This window comes from Molossus molossus, unplaced genomic scaffold (genome assembly GCF_014108415.1).
Source record: "Molossus molossus isolate mMolMol1 unplaced genomic scaffold, mMolMol1.p scaffold_m16_p_1, whole genome shotgun sequence".
NCBI classification, from domain to species: Eukaryota; Metazoa; Chordata; class Mammalia; order Chiroptera; family Molossidae; genus Molossus; species Molossus molossus.
In genome coordinates this window covers 207043891-207063690 of record NW_023425344.1, presented here as the reverse complement: position 1 = coordinate 207063690, position 19800 = coordinate 207043891, and the positions used below count along the sequence as shown (strand labels likewise).

General features: G+C 44.5%; 1 protein-coding gene across 11 annotated transcripts in view; it reads left to right on the top strand.

Moving 5' to 3' along the window:
* NIN (ninein) overlaps positions 1-19800 on the top strand; it is a 111566-nt gene that overhangs the window by 20778 nt on the left and 70988 nt on the right. For all 11 annotated transcript variants that reach the window (XR_004960331.1, XM_036268450.1, XM_036268486.1 and 8 more), the window contains 2 exons: positions 741-822; positions 19422-19591. Coding sequence is in view for 10 of the 11 variants with exons in the window: in XM_036268450.1 (XP_036124343.1) it covers positions 741-822; positions 19422-19591 (252 nt within the window). In the remaining variant the exon portion in view is untranslated. The remainder of the gene's footprint in view (positions 1-740; positions 823-19421; positions 19592-19800) is intronic.

Below are 19800 nucleotides of genomic sequence, written 5' to 3'. Positions count from 1 at the left end.
TGTTTCTCTCTCTCTCTCCCTTCCTCTCTCTCCCTCCCGTTCTATCTGTACAAAAAATGGAAAAATGTCCTCGGGTGAGGATAAAAAAAAAAAAACTCAGGTGCTTTCCTACTTCAGTCAAGGTGACTGTATTTTTAAGAATTCAGGAAAATGCTTTTCAAGGTGCTTTTATCCTTTGTGTTTGCTATTGATTTCTGCTTGTTTATAGAATCACGGGGGCCTTGGGAGATAAATATTATATACCTTGCTCCAGGCAAGACTATATTCAAGTCATCCTCAGAAGATAACTTACTTTTTTCTAGAAATCTTAAGAGATGAAAGCCTCTTTGGGGCCCCATTATAATGGATCAGTTACTTGGGAAGTTTTTCTGAATACCTAACTTAACATCTTTCTCTTCAGGTCTTGTTCAGAAAAATAAAAGAAGTTAAGAGTTCAAAACACATATTTTTCTGCATTTATAAAGACAATTTTGCTATATAGCTTTTGCCCTCGGGGTTGAATAAATATTAATATTAATATTAGCATTTATGACACTGTGGTGTCAAAAATAATCAGCCCGTTTTCTCTTTAGTGCTTTAGAGAAATGAAGGGGGAGAAGAAAGGGAACAGAAGCAGGCAGTGACTTCCTTCAAGGCCCTCAGGAAGCAAACAATGGTTCTGGTACCTTGTATGTAGATGGATTTGTTACCTTAAGACTGTGGGAACTATTTTGAATTTATTTTGAATTGCTTGTTTTTAGGTGCATTTTGACCAATTTAAAGAAGCATTGATACTTATCTTGTCTAGAACTCTCTCAAATGAAGAACACTTTCAAGAACCAGGTAAGGACACTAACTTGTCTTCTCTAGATTCCCCTTTAAATATTGTGCCGGGAAGAATTTGGGGACCCTCAAGCATGTCTGTGGAAGATTCGGGGCATCTGCCTTTCATAGATTGAGCAGTTATTCTCGGTGACTTGTCCTTTGATATCATCATAAAAGCCTGCAGCTGTTGAACACTGAGATGAGACTTCCCTGCGACAGCGGTGCACTGTGGAGGCACTCCTGGGATTGCTCCTAGGCAGCATGTCAGATGGTGTGGCAATAACTCACCCCTGGAAGGAGCGGTGAAGCTGAAGGATGCTTCCTTCACCCGGATTTCCTGTGCACAGAAAAGAATATGACTTGGTGGGGGGAGGATTTTGCCTGAAAGAAGAAGGGTGGCCAATCTAGAGATACTTTTATTTAGTCCTAGTGAATGGAAAACCTTTCAATATAGACATGATTACATTGTGTTGTAATTGTTTTTCTCCCCCTCTCAAGTGATGGTTCCTTGAGGACCATTTGATTCATTTTTTACTTTCAGGGCCTAGTAGGATGCTTAACCCATAGTAAGTATTCAAATGTTACGACTTTAATACATTTCACTGCATTTTTAAAAGGCACCATAGATTATAAAACCCTTTATTATTTTATGTATCTCTAAGAAGAAAAAGTGTTACCAATTATAGTAAAATGCCATTGATTGTAAGACACATCCTAATTTCAGTGTTCAGATCTAGGGGTGTGTGTGTGTGTGTGTGTGTGTGTGTGTGTGTGAGAGAGAGAATTGGTGAAATATGATAAATAAGGGGAAGTTTAAACAGTGTTGAAATTTGTATTAAATACAGTCTAGTTTGATCAAATCAGTGGTTATTGGGCTAGGGCTAGGGGTTTGTTATAAAAGGGTATGTGGGAACTTGGGGGTGATGAAACTGTTTAATGTCTTAACTGTGGTGGTAGGTACAGATTTTATGAGTTTTTCCAACCCATAAAATTATGCACTGAAAGTATGAAATTTACTCTGTGTAAATTATACCTTCACAAACCCTACTTTTCAAAGAAAAACATCAAAAATATAGTCCAGTTCTTGAGACTGAGGAGCAATCATTAACATTTTGCCACTACAAGGAGACGTTCAAGGTGACCTATTTAGGCGGAGCCCAGATGGGAACTCATTCCTTATCCTCGCTGGTGATCCAGTTCTTCATCACACCTCCCGAAATGCTCCAGATTTGTGTCACGTTTATTAACACTGTGTTTAGCGCTGTTGGATTCTGGATTGAGTCTCCCCCCTTTTGCATATGGTGACCACCCCTAGGAAGGTGCTCATTAACCTGAGGCTTGCCAGAGCCTTCTGGAAGCCCACAGGGAGCCTGGGAAGGAGGTTATTGCCTTCTTGAGGTTTTCCAGACTAACATCAGAACTTCTGTAGGTGACCACGGCTGGAACATGGACTCTTGTTCTCATGGGGTCTCACATTCTATTTATATTCGTCCTTGTTTAAAGTTGTCCGTCATTTTGATAACAGTAGTGCAATATCTGAGGACCCAGAATAGAGCTAATATGAGGCCAGGTAATGTGAGCATAAGGCCCTTGTTGTTCTGGAGGCTGTCGTGTGTTTTTATGTAGGTTTGGGAGGCCCCACCACTAGGCCACACGATCCTTTAGCTGTTTCAAAACCTGTGCTGTCCCCTGCCAGAAAATTGTCATAGTAAATATACAGATTCATGGTGACCACACATGGGAAGGCTGCACCCTAGAGTTGTGCAGTTTCGGGACCTGAATGATGGGTGAGGACATGGACAGCAGCTGGCTGAGCTTGGGACAGCTACGAAGTAACGCCTGCGTCTGGCTGCAGATGGTGAAGTCGGAGTTCTGTGTGTGCCTCGCTGCTGTGCTGGCCAAGACCACAACTTGGCTAAGTCTTCTGGGACTCACAGAAGGGATTTTATGGTTTCTCTGTGTGCTCTATCCCTTGGGTAGGCCGGAGCAAACCTTTGTTACAGAGCTGCCCCGTGTAATGAAGCCGCAGAATACGGCTTTTCATCCACATTTATGTCACTTTGCTGACATTTGGTCTGGCAGGATAATATCTAGGCTTGAACCTGTGCCTTAAGAGTGTTCTGCCTCACAGGAGGCAGAGGGTCAGCCCTTCCTCCCGCAGTCCCTGCGTTGTTCCTGAGTATCTCTGCTTTTTCTGTCTGTGCCCCTCTCTGCCCGGCCCTTCCCGTTGTGTTTGGGAATCTGGCTGTTCTTTCTGCTCAGACGTTCTCCCACCCGCTCTAAAATGTGACTCAACTCCCACAGGCCGACTGGCGGGCAAGAGCCACAGAAAGAAGGGTCAGGACTCAAATGCAGTATTATAAGAGGCCACCTGAATTCACCTCCTCTTTTCCCTTTATGAAAATAAGTATCCCTTCAATCATAGACCATATCATTGTCGGGCTGGAGAGAACTCTGCCACTTATTCCAGGCGCAGATTTAAGCCTGAAGAGGGACAGAGCTTAAGTGAAGTCTCACAGACAGTGGCGGGGGGGGGGGGGGGGGTTTAGGGATGTGTCACCAAGGGATGTGACTTCAGGAGCCTCTGGTTTAAGGGTGTTGTCAGCCCCCAGATGGATGAGCTGGGGATAACCCGGACCTCAGTCAGTGCGGCCTGGCCTGGGAGAGTCTGGCCAGTGGCCAGTGGCACCAGGAAGGAGGGAATAAGAGCGTGTGGGCCTGAGCCTTGGTGACAGGAAGGCCTGTGCCCTCGGCATGATTTGGCTGCTTGATACTTAATTCATATTCTACCGTAGGGGCTGTGGTATTTTCATCTTGCCTTTTGAAATCGGTGGACCTGCTAGACTTTGGAAGGTGACTAAAAGCATAGGAGGGCTATAGTGTGTACCTCGCCCTAGAAACTGAATGGGTCATGAATGGCTGCTTTATAACATCTATGATTTTCATGCATTAAAAATCCCAGATGCTGTACCAGAGCGTAATATAGAAAAGCCAGCTTGATGAGTGGAAAGAGCCTTGAGCTGGGAGTTATGAAATACTGTCTCTGCCCCTCTCACTGAGTGGTCACTTTGTATGTAAAAGTGGTTGTACTGCAAATATTTAGAATACTTTTAGCTCTAAGATTTCATTGTGTTGTCTCCTAATATCTAAATGACATTATCTTATTTTATGAAAAAACTTAGCTTTCTTTTTATAAGATTTTACCTAACATAAATTGGCACTATAAAGTTTTGCTTCCTAGAGACAAATGCCCAGTATATAACATACTTTCTTATTCCCCTAATAAAAGGCAGTTATATATACATAATACAAAAAAAAAAAAAAGCTATACTAGGATTTGAGAGGAGATGGATTTAAGACATAATTTCCATAGTCTTGGGTTCTGCCAATTATAAGTTCTCTGAGACAGTTTCTTTATTTTTAAAAGTAGAAGGTGTGGACTAGATTATTTTCAGCATCCTTTTAACTCTGATACTTATTATTCTACGCCTTAGGAGAGAGAGCGTTTTCTTTAAAAAGCAAAAATCACCACCACAACAATACAACAGAATAATGCAAAATAATGAAATGCAGATAAGGGCAGGAAAAATGGATTGGGGTTGTAGGGAAGCCTTTGTAAATCCCAGACTGATGAACATGGCCAGTGGCATAACTCCCTCCCATCTCCATGTGCAATTTAGTTTTCAAATTATTTTCCTGGAAGAAGTGAGGGACAACAATTTAATTATTAGTCATTTATTCGATTTGCTGCGATCTCGGAGCACAGGGCTCTGTCATGGAGCTGCTGGCACCGGCCTGCTGCCTGGGTCTGCTCTCCAGAGACCCCGTCCCGTCCGATGCATCTTGCATGAGATTTCTTCTGTTCTGCAGCCGGTGTTAGCATAATGCAGGTAGCGCGCTCTCCCTGATGTGGTTCATGTAAAACACTTTCCTTTGTTTATCTGGTGAGGGGAAACTCAGGTCCGGAAAAGCCAAAGCATTAGAAAAATAAGACTAGGCGTGGTTTTGGTGCAGACGATTGGGTTTTTTGTAATTAACATTCCTAATTGTAGGAACCATCCTGATTTTAATTATGTGCCTTATATTTTGAAGACACTGTGATTATAATAAACAGATACCTTTCATTAAACTGGCAAATGTGCATTGAAGCGAGTCTGATGCCCAGACATTGGGCTAGATCCTGAGTTGCAGTGATTGAAGATTTGTGTTTGCAGCTGTATTCAGAGGCCTTGTTATACACAGAGGGCCCAAATAGGCATGTTCTGCTGTCCCCTCTTTGGTTAAGTAAGATAAGGAAAAATTTTTCTTCTGTTCTCTTGGTACCTGTGAATGCTACCAGTAAGGACCAGAACGTTTCTCTATAAATTAGAAACAAAATAGCCCTGGTCGGTGTGGCTCAATTTGTTGAGTGTCCCATGCACCAAAAGGTTGCCAGTTTGAATCCACTCAGGGCACATGCCCAGGTTGCAGGTTTGGTCCAGGCAGGGTGCACACAGGAGTCAACCAGTCGATGTTGCTCACATCAGTGTTTCTCTCTCTCTCTCCTTCTCTCCCTCAAATCAATAAAAACTTTTTTGTTTTTGTTGTTAATCCTCACCCGAGGACACTTTTTTTTTTTTTAGATAGAGTGGAAGGGAGGGAGGGAGGGGAGAGAGAAAGAAATATTGATGTGAGAGAGACACATTGATCGGTTGCCTCCCACATGACCCCAACTGGGCCAAGAATCGAACCTGCAACCCAGGTACGTGCCCTTGACCAGGAATCAGACTTGAGACTCTTTGGCCCTCTGACCAATGCTCTGACCACTGAGCCGAACTATCCAGGGCAAAAACATTAAAAATAAATTTAAAAATATAAGTAAAATCACTACCTACCACAGAGGAGGATCTGGGGAGTCAGTTCATGAGGCAGGGGTAACAGGAAACTCTCCCGCCCATTGGTGGTAACGTACAATGGGAGGACCTTCTGGGATTATGTAAAACAGGCACCACACACTGTAAAAATGCCTTTGGCTAATCAATGCTACTCTCAGATTTTACACTATAGAAATGATTATGAATGTGCACAAAAATGTGGGTATAAGGACAGTCATTTAAAATAGTGAAAACATATACATCAAGCCTAAATATTTGACAGTGTATTGGTTAGGCAGGTCATGATGTATCTGTGTAATCAGAGACTAAGCAGCCATTACACTGTGCTGAAGAAAATACTTATTTTATGATGATTTTACTCAGGATAAAAAGGCAGTCTTTAAAAAAATACGTGGGTGTGTACAAAAAATACTCCTATTATTTCAAATTAAATCGATAGGGCTGGTGAGAATTTTGATAATGAAAGCATTTAGCAGGAGTTCTGCTGATGTTGTAAGTTTATTTTAACTTCAGTAAATGAGGAGGTTTCCAGACGAGGACGAACGCTGATCATTTCCCACAAGGGGTCTGAGAGCACTGGGAGGCCCTTTCACATCAGCCCGTTGCTGAAGGGAAGGAGCTAAAGGGAGAGAAAATGAGGGCAGTAATGAGGTGGAGGCCGCTCTCGTTTCTGAGATGACAGGCTGGGTAACGTCACTATGCATTTGCCACTAATCTTACCCACTGCAGAAAAATGAGGCCAAGGAAATTTGCCGGGAGATTGAGGGCCGTGAGACTCTCCCTGACTTTGTGGGTGCCTGACCCCGATCCCCGGATCCTCCCAGAAGGCTGGAGAAGCGGTCATGTCATCATTATCTACTCAAAGGAGTCTTCTCTTGACTGATCTTCAACTGCTTTAGGACTTAGACCATCCAGTCAGACCAGTCACCCCTGGGGGTTGCCTCCTTGGCACCTTTGTGGGATGCTAACCTGCCCCTTTAAACTCCCCCCACCAGGCAAGGCTAGTCCAAGCCACCCTCATTACCTTTATGTCTGGAAGCAGCTTTGTTCTGGCAAGGTGCACCCCTGTGACTGATGTCCTTGCATCCAGAGAGGACCGGAAAGCCCCAACTGAACATGTGCCTCAGGAGAGAGCAGGAGCTGGGGAGCACAGCCCAGAGCTGCTGCCCTGGAAGGGCTGTGTGCACACAGCACGGAATGAGAGCAGAGGCAGGGAGCATGCTGGGAGGTAGAAGGAATGGCGGGTCTGTTGGAAGGCTTTCCTCACGTCCTTTTTATGTTGCTCATTTTCTCGTGGCCTCTCTTCTCCCCTCCTCTCCTTGGGATAGCACCCCCACTTCTTTCCACCGCTCCAACTCACCTCTTCCCTCCTCTCCTTCTTGCCCCTCCCTCCCTTTCCTTAACCTCTTGTTTCCCTCCCCCATGTGTTCCTCCTGCTCTTCCTCCCCTTGCCCTCCATCCCCACCCTTTTCTCTCTGTCTCAGTTTGTCTTACTGTCTCTCTCTGTCTTTCTCCATCTCTGTTCCCTCTGTGTCAGTCTCTCTCTGCCTTGGTCTCCCCTTTGATGCTTTCTCTTCCCGTTTTCTTCCTGTAGAATCAGGTGTGGCTGCACTGTCGCTGTGTCAGGCCCCTGGAAGGGCCAGTTGGAGAGGCGTGGAGGTGGGACGTGCGGTGGGCTGGGCAGGCTCCTTGGCGGCAGGACTGCTTTCTCCCCAGGAGGCTCTGGGTGCTTGTCCTGAGGTTTGATGGGCTTCATTTTTGCCTTCTTGGTTTGTTTTTTTTTAAATCCTCACCGGAGGACATTTTTCCATTTTTATTCAGATAGAGTGGGAGGGAGAGAGAGAGAAACATCCATGTGAAAAGGACACATTGAGTGGTTGCCACCCACACAGCTCAAACTGCAACCAAAGTACATGCCCTTAGCAGGAACCGAACCCGGGTCACTCTGCACTGCAGGCCGACGCTCTAACCACTGCGCCAAACCGGCCAGGGCTGCCTTCTTGTTTTTTTGTTTTTTTGTTTTTAATTAATTAATTTATTTTTGTTACAGATGTTTCTCCTTTTTCTCCCACTGATTCCCCCCTCCCCCTTCCTCCCCGCCCTGTCTCCAGCTTTGTTGTCCATGTCCGTTGTTCATACATACATGCATATAAGTTCTGTGGTTTATCTCTCCCCCACCACCCCCTTTTCTGGGGATTGTCAGTCTGTACCTCACTTTCACGTCTCTGGGACTACCCTGTTCCTCAGATTGTTATGTTCATTATATTCCATAAATAAGTGAGATCATATGATATTTGTCTTTCTCTGTTTGGCTTGTTTCATTTAGGACAATACTTTCCAGGTCCCTCCATGTAGTCTCAAAGGATAGGAGATCTTTCTTTCTTATAGCTGCATAGTACTCCATTGTGTATATGTACCACTGCTTTTAATCCATTCATCTCCTGATGGACAATTGGGCTGTTTCCAGATCTTAGCTATTGTAAATAGTGCTACTACAAACATGGGGGTACATATATTCTTTCTGATTGGTGTTTCAGGCTTCTTAGGGTATATTCCTAGAATTGGGATCACTGGGTCAAATGACAGTTCAATTTTTAATTTTTTGAGGTAATACCATATTGTTTTCCATAGTGGCTGCATCAGTCTGCATTCCCACCAGCAGTGTACTAGAGTCCCCTTTTCTCCACACCCTCGCCAACACTTGTTTGATGATTTGTTGATGGCGGCCATTCTGACAGGTGGGAGGTGATACCTCATTGTTATTTTAATTTGCATCTCTCTGATGATTAGTGATGTTGAACATTTCTTCATATGTTTTTTAGCCATTTGTATGTCCTGTTTGGAGAGGTGTCTATTTAGTTCCTCTGCCCATTTTTTAATTGGGCTCTTTGTCTTCCTTTTGTTGAGTTGTATGAGCACTCTGTATATATTGGAAATTAACCCCTTATCTGATACATCATTGGCAATGATGTTCTCCCATACAGTGGGTTGCCTTTCCATTTTGATGATTATATCTTTTGCTGTGCAGAAGCTTTTGAGTTTGATGTAGTCCCATGTGTTCATTTTCTCCTTTGTTTCTGTTGCCTTAGGCGATGTATCAGTGAAAATTCTGCTGTGTATGATGTCTGAAATTTTGTTCCCTACATTTTCTTCTAGAATTTTTATGGATTCACGGGTCACATTTAAGTCTTTTATTTATTTTGAGTTTATTTTTGTGTATGGTGTAAGTTGATGGTCTAGTTTCATTTTTTTGCATGTAGCTGTACAATTTTCCCAACATCATTTATTAAAGAGGTTTTCTTTACTCCACTGTATACTCTTGCCACCTTTGTCAAATATTAATTGAGCATATTGCCTTGGGTCCATTTCTGGGTTCTCTGATCTGTTCCACTGGTCTATATGCCTGTTCTTGTGCCAGTTCCAGGCTGTTTTGATTACAGTGGCTTTGTAGTATAACCTGAAATCTGGTAATGTGATCTCTCCAACTTGGTCCTTCTTTTTCAAGATTGCTGTGGCTATTCGAGGTCTTTTTGGTTCCATATGAACTTTTGAAGTATTTGTTCTAGTTCTGTGAAGTATGTCATTAGTATTTTGATGAAGATTGCACTGAATCTATAGATTGCTTTGGGTATTATGGACATTTTAATGATGTTAATTCTTCCAATCCATGAACAAGGTATGTGCTTCCACTTTTTTATATCTTCCTCTATTTCTTTTTCAATCACCTGTAGTTTTATGTGAATAGGTCCTTTTATTTCTTTGGTTACGTTTGTTCCTAGGTATCTTAATTTTTTTTGCCATGATGATAAATGGGATAGTATTTTTAGTTTCCCTTTCTGTGAGTTCATCATTGGTGTATAAGAATGCCATCGATTTCTTGACATTAATTTTGTATCCTGCTACTTTGCCAAATTCATTTATTAAGTCGAGTAGATTTTTAATGGAGTCTTTGGGATTATCTATGTATAGTATCATGTCGTCTGCGAATAATGACATTTTCACTTCCTCCTTTCCAGTTTGGATCCCTTTTATTTTTTCTTCCTGTCTGATTGCTATGGCTAAGACTTCCAGTACTATGTTAAATAAAAGTGGCAAAAATGGACAGCCTTGTCTTGTTCCTGTTCTTAAGGGAAATGCTTTTAATTTTGGTCCATTGAGTATGATGTTGGCTGTAGGTCTTTCATATATGGCCTTTATTATGTCAAGATATGATCTCTCTATTCCCAGACTGCTGAGCGTTTTTATCAGAAACGGGTGCTGGATTTTGTCGAATGCTTTTTCAGCATCTATTGATATGATCATATAATTTTTATCTTTAATTTTGTTTATGTGGTGTATCACATTTATTGATTTGTGAATACTGTACCATGCTTGCATCCCTGGGATGAATCCCACTTGGTCATGGTGAATAATTTTTTTGATGTATTGCTGGATTTTATTTGCTAGTATTTTGTTCAGGATTTTGGCATCTGTGTTCATCAGGGATATTGGCCTGTAGTTTTCTTTCTTTGTAGTGTCTTTTTCTGGTTTTGGAATTAGAATTATGCTGGCCTCAAAAAACGAGTTTGGAAGTCTTCCTTATTCTTGAATTTTTTGAAATAGTTTGAGGAGAATGGGTATTAGTTCTTCTTTGAATATTCAGTAAAATTCCCCTGTGAAGCGGTCCGGGACTGGGCTTTTGTTTGATGGGAGAGTCTTGATTACATCTTCAATTTCTTTTGTGTTATTGATCTGTTCAAGTTTTTTATCTCTTCCTGGTTCAGTTTTGGGAGACTGTGTGTTTCTAGAAATTTGTCCAATTTGCTTAGATTGTCGAATTTGTTGCCATATTATTGTTCATAATATTTGTTCACGATCCTTTGTATATCTGTGGTGTCAGTTATTATTTCTCCTCTTTCATTTCAGATTTTGTGTATTTGGGTTCTCTCTCTTTGTTTCTTGGTGAGTCTAGCTAAGGGTCCATCAATCTTGTTTATCTTTTCAAAGAACCAGCTCTTTGTTTCATTGATTTTTTGAATTGTTTTTTTTTGGTGTCTATGTCATTTATTTCTGCTCTGATCTTTACTATTTCCTTCCTTCTACTTGCTCTGGGGTGTCCTTTTTGTTTGCTTTCTAGTTCTTTAAGTTGTGAGGTTAGATAGTCTATTAGAAATTTTTCTTCTTGAGGTAGGCCTGTAATGCTATGAATTTCCCTCTCAGAACTGCTTTCGCTGCATCCCACAGATTTTGTGGTGTTGTGTGTTCATTTTCATTGGTTTCCAGGAAGTTTTTAATTTCTTCCTTGATCTTCACGGTAACCCATTCATTGTTCAATAACATGCTATTTAACCTCCATGTTTTCAAATGTCTTAGCATGTTCTTTTTGCAATTGATTTCTAGTTTCATGCCATTGTGATCTGAGAAGATGCTTGATATGATTTCATTCTTCTTAAACTTGTAGAGACTTAGTTTGTGCCCTAACATGTGGTCTATCTTTGAGAATGTCCCAGGTGCACTTGAGAAGAATGTGAATTCTGCAGTTTTCAGGTGTAATTCTCTGTAGATATCTATTAAATCCATTTGATCTAGCGCTTCATTTAGAGTCTTTGTTTCCTTGTTAATTTTTTGCTTAAAAGATCTATCTAGTGATGTCAGCGGGGTATTGAAGTCCCCTGCTATGATTGTATTGCAGTTGATTTCTTCTTTGAAGTCCTCCAAAAGATTTTTAATATATGTTGGTGTTCCTATATTGGGTGCATGTATGTTTACCAAGGTTATATCTTCTTGTTGGATAGATCTTTTCAATATTATGTAGTGGCCTTCTTTGTCTCCAGTTATGCCCTTCATTTTGAAATCTATTTTATCAGATATGAGTATTGCTACCCCAGCTTATTTTGCTTTCCGTTTGCTTGAAAGATTTTTTTCCATCCCTTCACTTTCAATCTATGTGAGTCTTTTGTTGTGAGGTGGGTCTCTTGTAAACAACATATATGTGAGTCATGCTTTCTTATCCAGACAGCTACTCTGTGTCTTTTTATCAGAGCATTCAAACCATTCACATTTAAGGTGATTATTGATATGTAGTTATTTGTTGTCATTTTTGTTTAGTGCGGTTCTATTTTTCTTTCTATTTCTTCTACTAATTACAGCAGTCCTTTTAGCATATCTTGCAGCGCTAGTTTGGTGTTAATATATTCCCTTAACCTTTTTTTGTCTTGGAAGTTCTTTATTTGACCTTTTATTCTGAATGATAGCCTTGCTGGATAGAGTAGTCTTGGATTTAGATCCTTGTTTTTCATGACCTTGATCACTTTGTGCCATTCCCTTCTGGCCTGTAGTGTTTCTGTTGAGAAGTCAGCTGAGAGACTTATGGGGTTTCCTTTGTAGGTAACCTGTTGCTTATCTCTTGCTGCCTTTAAGATTCTCTCTTTGTTTTAATTTTTGGCATTTTAATTACTATGTGTCTTGGTGTGAGCCTGTTTGGGTTCTTACTTGGGGCTCTCTGTGCTCCTTGAACTTGAATGCCTTCTTCCTTCACCGAGTTAGGAAAGTTTATTTCTTCAAATATATCCTCTAACCCTTGCCCATTTTCTTCGTCTTCGAGGACTCCTATGATGTGAATGTTATTACATTTCCAGTTGTCCCACAGTTCTCTTAAGCTATCTTCCTGTTTTTTAATTGTTTTTTTTCCTTTGGGTCTTATGATTGGTTGATTTTTTTCTACCCTGTCTTCTTATTCACTGATCCGGTCCACAGCTTCCTCTACTCTGCTGGTCAGTCGTTCCAATGTGTTCTTTATTTCTGCTATGTCATTCTTCATTTCCACTTGGTTGGTTTTTAATGTTTCTATATCTTTACTCATGGTGCTGATGTCTTTATTCATGCTGTTGAGCTTCCTCAAGATCATGGCTCTGAACTCTACCTCTGATAATTTGCTTAGCTGCATTTCATTGATCTCATCTTTGATAGAGTTCTCTTGTTCTTTCATTTGGGATTTGTTTTTTTGTTTCACCATTTTGGCTATCTCAGTGGGTTTTGAAACCTGCCAAATTTTCCCTGTGGGTGTTGGTGTTCTGCTGTTTGTGGCTCCCTCTACTGGGTTTGGATGAGTCTGTGTGGGCCCATGTTAAACACAACTTTCAAGTCTTACTTTCCTGGGTGGATTTGCAAGCCCAGGAATGGTTCGGTTATCCTCTAGCTTTTTCCTGGTGGCTAGTAGTCTAAGTAACTCAGTGCCTTGGAATGTAGCTTTGGTATTCTGCATAAGAGGATTTCCAGAGGGTGGGATACTTGCTGGTTGTTAATGAGCCTCCATTTGTATTTCTTTGCCTCACCTGGGAAAGGCTGAATCTCCAAGGGGGCGCTGCTGCTTTTCCCCACAGCTCGGGGTAGGAGCACACTGGCCACCATCCTTTGTGGCTGCAACTCAGCTAAAGCTCTGAGTGACCTCCAAATCCCAGGTGTCCCCACAGAGTTCTAGCCCAGTCTACCCTCCCTCTGCTAAAGCCCCCAGATGAGTGGCTGTGACTATTTTAGCTCTCTGTCCTAGCTCTCTGCACTGTGGAGTGGGCTTGGTCTTTATTTCCCAAGGGCGCTGCTCACAGCTAAGACTGCTGCTGTCTGTGGGCTCCTAGTCCGTCACCTTCTTGCACCTCCACAGATCCTACCAGTGTCCCTGGTTATATGGTCCTGTCCTGCTGCTTTTCTGTTGCTTTTTTCCAAGGATTTGTTTTTATTTTAGTTGTAATTCCTGTTTGGTCCTGGGAGATTGTGTAGCTTCTATTCACTCCACCTCCATTTTCACATTCTCTATGCCTATCTTGTACACAGCTGGATCGCACATGCCTTTCTGGTGCCCCTGCACCCTGCAGGTCCCGTGCGTAACTGGATCACACAGTCCCTTTGGGGACCCTGCTCTATGCCTATGTTATGGGCTGCTGGGTCGCACAGGCCTCTCGGGTGCTTCAGCACCCCGCAGGTCCCGCAGGTAACTGAATGGCACAGTCCCTGCTGGGTCGCACAGGCCTCTCAGGTGTTTCAGCACCCCACAAGCCCCGTGGGTAACTAGATCGTACAGACCCTGCTGGGTCACACAGGGCTCTCTGGTGCTTCAGCACCCCATAGGTCCTGTGTGTAACTGGATGGCACAGTCCCTGCTGGGTGGCACAGGCCTCTCTGGTGCCCCCGCACCCTGCAGTTCCCATGGGTGGGCAGCTGGATCGCACCAGTCTCTCTCCAGGGCTCCGGCTTCCCATTGCTCTTGTGAGCTGCTGGACCGCACAGGCCTCTGTGGTCCCGCCCCTGGTGGCTGGGGAGTGCTGCTGCCCAGTGGGGCTCAACTCCTGCTCAGCTTTTGCTGTAGTTATTGGGGATGGGTCTCAGCTGCTGGTCTGTGCTTCTCTTGCCTGGGGATGGATGTCTGCTCCCCAGCCTCTGTTGCTGGGGGTACATCTGGACTCTGATTGGGCTGCTACTATGGGGGATGGTGCTGGGCTCCAGGCTGTCTGCAGCTTCCCTGACCAGCACCTTGGCAGCTCCACTACTGTCCACCGGTCTGTGTTGACACAGAGTGTCCACTGGTCCGATGGTGCCAGGTGTGCTGGTGGGCTCAGGTTGCTGGGCCCTAGCCGCTCCCACTGCCTCCTCCCAGGGAAGACCCGGGATCTTAAAATGGTGGGACCTCCTCTTGGCACAGGGAGAAGCGCCCTGAAGGGCCGCTCACCATGGTAGCCGGCTGCTCTGTCCACAGCACAGGGACCTGCTCCGCGCTCTGCACTGCTCGGGTTTGCTCGTCCACCTTCATGTCCTCTCACGCACTCACCCTCCTACCAGTCCTGCCCACCACCATCTTCCTGTGTGTTTTTACCATCTTGTTTTCAAATAGACTTCAGAGCTCTTGTGAGCTAGGCAGAAATGTAGTTTGGAGAGCCTCAGACTAGGGGGTACCCCTGTGCTGAGGTCCCTTAGAAGGAGGTGCAGTCCTGGGAATGATTTCTCAAGCTGACTAAGTGGGGCAGGAAGGGAAGCAGACAGCAGGCTCTGCACGGGCATTCCCAAACTGAGAATATCAGCACCTTAAAGATAGGGCTTCCTTCATCCTGGAAATATCCTCAGGTTGTTTTTAAGAACAGGGAAATTTGGTTCAAAAAAAGCGATCACATATCCATCTTAACCCTCCGTAGGTGCAATGTTATGCTTTGCCTGTGGCAGGTGTTCAATGGATAACAGTTAAGTGGTCCAGCCTGGTATTGGAGTGCCTCTTACTCTTCTTAACTTCCCGTATGCCTGCTGTCGATGCTGCTTCATTCCAGGCCTAAAGCTTGTGTTTTTGCAAAGAGCATTGATTGAATAAGTAATGTTTAGGCTTTCGGGTAACTATTTCGGCTTCCTCTGCGTCCTCATTGCTTTGCCTTTGGCCATCAGGAGAGCTCAGTGTTCCAGTGGCACAGTGCATCCCACTGGTGGCCGTGGCCAGTTCTGGAGGTGGTACCGCCCAGTGAGAGGGGGAGGAGGGGAGGCGAGAGGGATGGACTGGATGAGTGCCAGTGCTTCCCTGCATGCAGCCTGCTTTTCCCCTGAGGGTCATTCTCATGGACTTTGTATTTCAAAATTTCTTTTATTATAAAAGTACAGACTTTCACAAATCACACATGTGCATGGTGGTTCAACCTGATTCTGGAAGGTGAATGTTCTCACAAGTGCATCTTCTTGGGACAGATGAGATACGGAGTAAAGAATGTGGTGTCTGAACACCAGATTTTGTTTAATTTCTAAGGCTGGAAGGAATGTGTTTTGTTTTTTGTCTTCTGAACTCTAATTAGGTGGTGGTGTGTTTTTGGCCTGCCTGCTCTGTAGAGACTGTTAGTTGCTTCCATATTACTCCAGCAGTCTTTAGGAAATTGAGGCAAAGCGTGTGTGTGGTTTGTGGAGTAAAGCCTGGATCAGCAGACTAGGTCAGGTAGCACTGCCTGGCCTTGCCTGACTCGGTTGGCGCATCTCATAATCAGCTCTCCAGGGTGGAGTTCGAGACTCCTCCCATTTTTATTTTCATGTAGTGATGACAAATAGGAGAAATGGAAAAGAGGAAAGTCGGGGAAATGACCTGGGAGCTTGACAGTCTAGGTAGAATAATAAATATATATTCAAAGAAATCGAACACTGAAAGCAGGGAACTCCTTTAAAACTGTTTCAGTGGCATTTCCCGTCTCTCCTTGGAGCAGTTCCTTACCCTTATGTTAAAGAAAGTTGCCCTGGCTGGTTTTGCACAGTGGTTAGAGCGTCGGCCCACAGACCAGAGAGGCCCGGGTTCGGTTCCCGCTAAGGGCTTGTACCTCAGTTGCAGTTTGTCCCCGGCTGTGGATGGTTTCGTGTGTGTGGCCACCAGTTGGTGTGTCTCTCTCACATCGACGTTTCTCTCTCTCCCCACCTCCCTCCCACTTTGTCTGAAGATAAATGCTTAAAATAAAAAATAAAAAGAAAGCTATAGGATGGACACTTTTATTTCTTAATAAATCAAGTGATCCATAGAGAAAGGTGTTCCAGTATGAAACCCTGAAGTGTGTAGGTTACATCTGGATGCGGCTTTGCGAGTCTTCGTGGGGCGTGGTGAGCAGAGGGGTGAGGGTTCTCCACTTGGGTGTGGAAGAGTCTTCAGCTCCCCATGGACACCTGCTCGGACGACGGCTGCTGTGATGTTGAAAGGCCTTATTGAGATTCATGAGGAGAATAATAGAGTTTTCAGATGCTGAACACAACGGTGGCTGTTGACCCTGTGTGTTCTGTCTGGACCTCCCGCAGCCGTCTCCCCCTTTCCTCATGTGAGTGCAGTGGGCCGCGCCCAGTAGGAGAGGGGCGTGCGAGTGTGTCGGTCGAAGTAACTATTTCACTGGTGTGATTGGCCTGATGCTTTACTGGTCACATGGGTAATTTGGGAAATTCAGTATGAGGAAACCTTAATACCCCCTTTATCCTTTGTGTGTGCTAATGCCTCTTTTCCAAACAGACTATAAAGTTTAATAAGTTTCTCTGAAAACTGACTTTGTGATATATGTACATTCTGTGAAAAACATTAACTTAAAGTTTGCTCAAAATTAGTTATAATAATAAAATTAATACTTTTTTAGAAAAGTTTCTGACCATGTAAAAATAAGTAAGTGATTAAATCGACTCAGACCTCACAGGGTTCTGATGGTTCACAATTGTTACCTTCCATTGCTTAGAAACGAGCGGTTTCACATCTTGCTGCTGCCCGTGGGCATAGGGCACCACGTGGTAAAGAGCGAAGGAACCCTTTCACCCACGGGGGGCCTGGGATTAAATTTCAGTGGGTTCTTTAACATGGTTACTTTGTTCTGTTGCTGTTTTTCCTTTGGAAAAAGTGCAGCATGCATTAGGAGCTCCTCTGCCACTTCCACCCCCGGGCCACGGCCACTTCCACCCCCGGGCCGCGGCCACTTCCACCCCCAGGCTGCCGCCACTTCCACCCCCGGGCCACGGCCACTTCCACCCCCGGGCCGCGGCCACTTCCACCCCCAGGCTGCCGTCACTTCCACCCCCGGGCCACGGCCACTTCCACCCCCGGGCCGCGGCCACTTCCACCCCCGGGCCGCTGCCACTTCCACCCCCGGGCCGCGGCCACTTCCACCCCCGGGCTGCTGCCACTTCCACCCCCGGGCCACGGCCACTTCCACCCCCGAGCCACGGCCACTTCCACCCCCGGGCCGCGGCCACTTCCACCCCCAGGCTGCCGCCACTTCCACCCCCGGGCCACGGCCACTTCCACCCCCGGGCCACGGCCACTTCCACCCCCGGGCCATGGCCACTTCCACCCCCAGGCCACGGCCACTTCCACCCCCCAGGCCACGGCCACTTCCATCCCTAGACCATGACTGTTCTCACACTGGGAAAATCCCACACTCCATTTTCTGATGTTATAAGTTTTCCTTTTCATTTTTCCAAGCCCCCATCATCACTAATGGTGTATCTTGTTGTCTGCCCGTAAGATGTAAGAATATGTCATAAATTAAGGATGGTTCTGCATTGCCTCTTATCTGACTAGCATCTGTGGGTATCAGCTGCCAACAAGTAGCTCGGGTGTCTGGGCCGATCAAGCTGACACACTCTCTTCTGATAAAAGGTACCTTCAAATGTGCATGTGGTTTTTAAAAAAATTTTGTATGCCTAAATACTTCCTGTAAGAGAATCGCTTGACCTAATACAATGACTTGGCTGGGACTTTGAAAAAACTGGATATAAATATCACTAGAAATTATAGAGCAAGCATAAGTACTTCACTCTGAGCTTTGCTGAGCATTTTCAGGATGCTTCTAGCCACATCTGTGAAATCTGAGCATGTGCCGGAGGAAGGGCAAGGAGGGGAGGGGGCAGGGTCACCCGCCCTTCCAGGGAATCAACCTAGTAATGGCAAACCCCTAATGGAAAAGTAAAGGTTTTATTCTTTTTGTCCTTATCTAATCATCCACCCTCATTTTGTTGGTATGTGTACATACCTCATCTACAAATCTACGTGCCTGAGTTCAGGCATATCTTGTTAGGGCTGTCATGTTCAGACAGAACACACATTATGTTCTCCAGAGAGACACTGTGTCTGTGTGGATGATAAGAATCCAAGCATTGCCAGTCTTTTGTCTGTTAATGGAGTATTTTATTCTCCTAATTCTGTGCAGGTTGCCAAAAACAAAACAAAACAACCTATATCTAAGATGACGTTTGCATAGAGTGAAGTATTTATTGTATTGCTTTAAATCTGTCCACTGTAGAGAAAGGCTAGATTGTAGTGGTGATGGTGGTGATGATGGCTGTGATGGTCACGGTGGTGGTGTGTTGATGATGGTGATGGCAGTAATGGTGGTAGTGGTGACGATGGTCATGATGGTGGTAATGGTGGTGGTGGTGGTGATGGTCATGATGGTGGTAGTGGTGGTGGTGGTGGTGGTGGTGAATGTTGAACTTGTGACCTATTATGTCAGGATGCTGAAGTCCTTCTTTAAGGTCAAGAGATGACCCTCCCCTTATGCATAATTCTTTTTATTTTGTACAACACTGAAGCTCTTGAAGTAGAAAAAAAACATAATTCATCATTTTTCTCAATGCAGTTTCACATCTGCTGTTTAATTCCACAGCTTTTAATTTTATTATGAGCTCTTCTTGACGCCGGGTTTCGTGTATGCGATGAGCTGTCATTAATTGATTCAGATCCGCTGTGTCAGTTTCTTTGTTCTGTCGTCCTGCTTGTCTGTAGATCAGAAAGTGGGATGGTTAACAAAGGAGTCACTGAGGTACGAGAGGGGTGTGTTTCAGACTCATCGGTGTGAAGACTAACTCGACAGTGCTGATTTGGTGTTTGTTCTTGCACGATTTTCTAAGACTTCCTCCACTGTGTTATTTTGTTGGTGTGATCGCTCTCTCTTCCTTTCCTGCAAAACACCAGCTTAATCAACAGAACAAATATGACCCCTTGCTTTGTCCTGATCTTCCTTCTGTACTGTTAAGTCCGTCCCTCCTGCCAGCACTGCATCGCTCCACTCACATGCAGAGAGGTCCTGGGTGCAGGAAATCATTCAGATTAGAAGCTGTGCTCCACATTTGACCTGGTGGCTCACACACACCCACGTCCACACAACTGGCAAATGGTGGTGGTTTATTTTGGGGCTGGTATAAGAGGCTGCATTCGACGGCTGTGAGTGTCAGCTAAGGGCTGAGATTGTCATGTAATGTGGCCTCAACTCTTGTCTCCTTGCCCAGACTGCTCACTGGAAGCTCAGCCCAAATATGTTAGAGGTGGGAAGCGCTATGGACGAAGGTCCTTACCAGAATTTCAAGAATCCGTGGAGGAGTTTGCAGAGGTGACAGTGATTGAGCCCCTAGAAGAAGAAGCAAGTCCTTCACACATCCCAGCCAGTGACCGCCGTGAGGTAAGGATCGGACAGGCACGTCTACCTGGACCACAGGTGCGGCCCCCCACGGATACCCGCATGCGTGGTGCAGACAGGAGGCCTGAGGGAGTGCGTGGCTTTTCTCAGTTCGCACTACTTGCTAATCTGATTACTTGCCTTTTGGATACATATGGCTAACTTTTCTATTGTTTGAACGTTTTCATCTGTCTCAACTTCGGGAGAGCTGA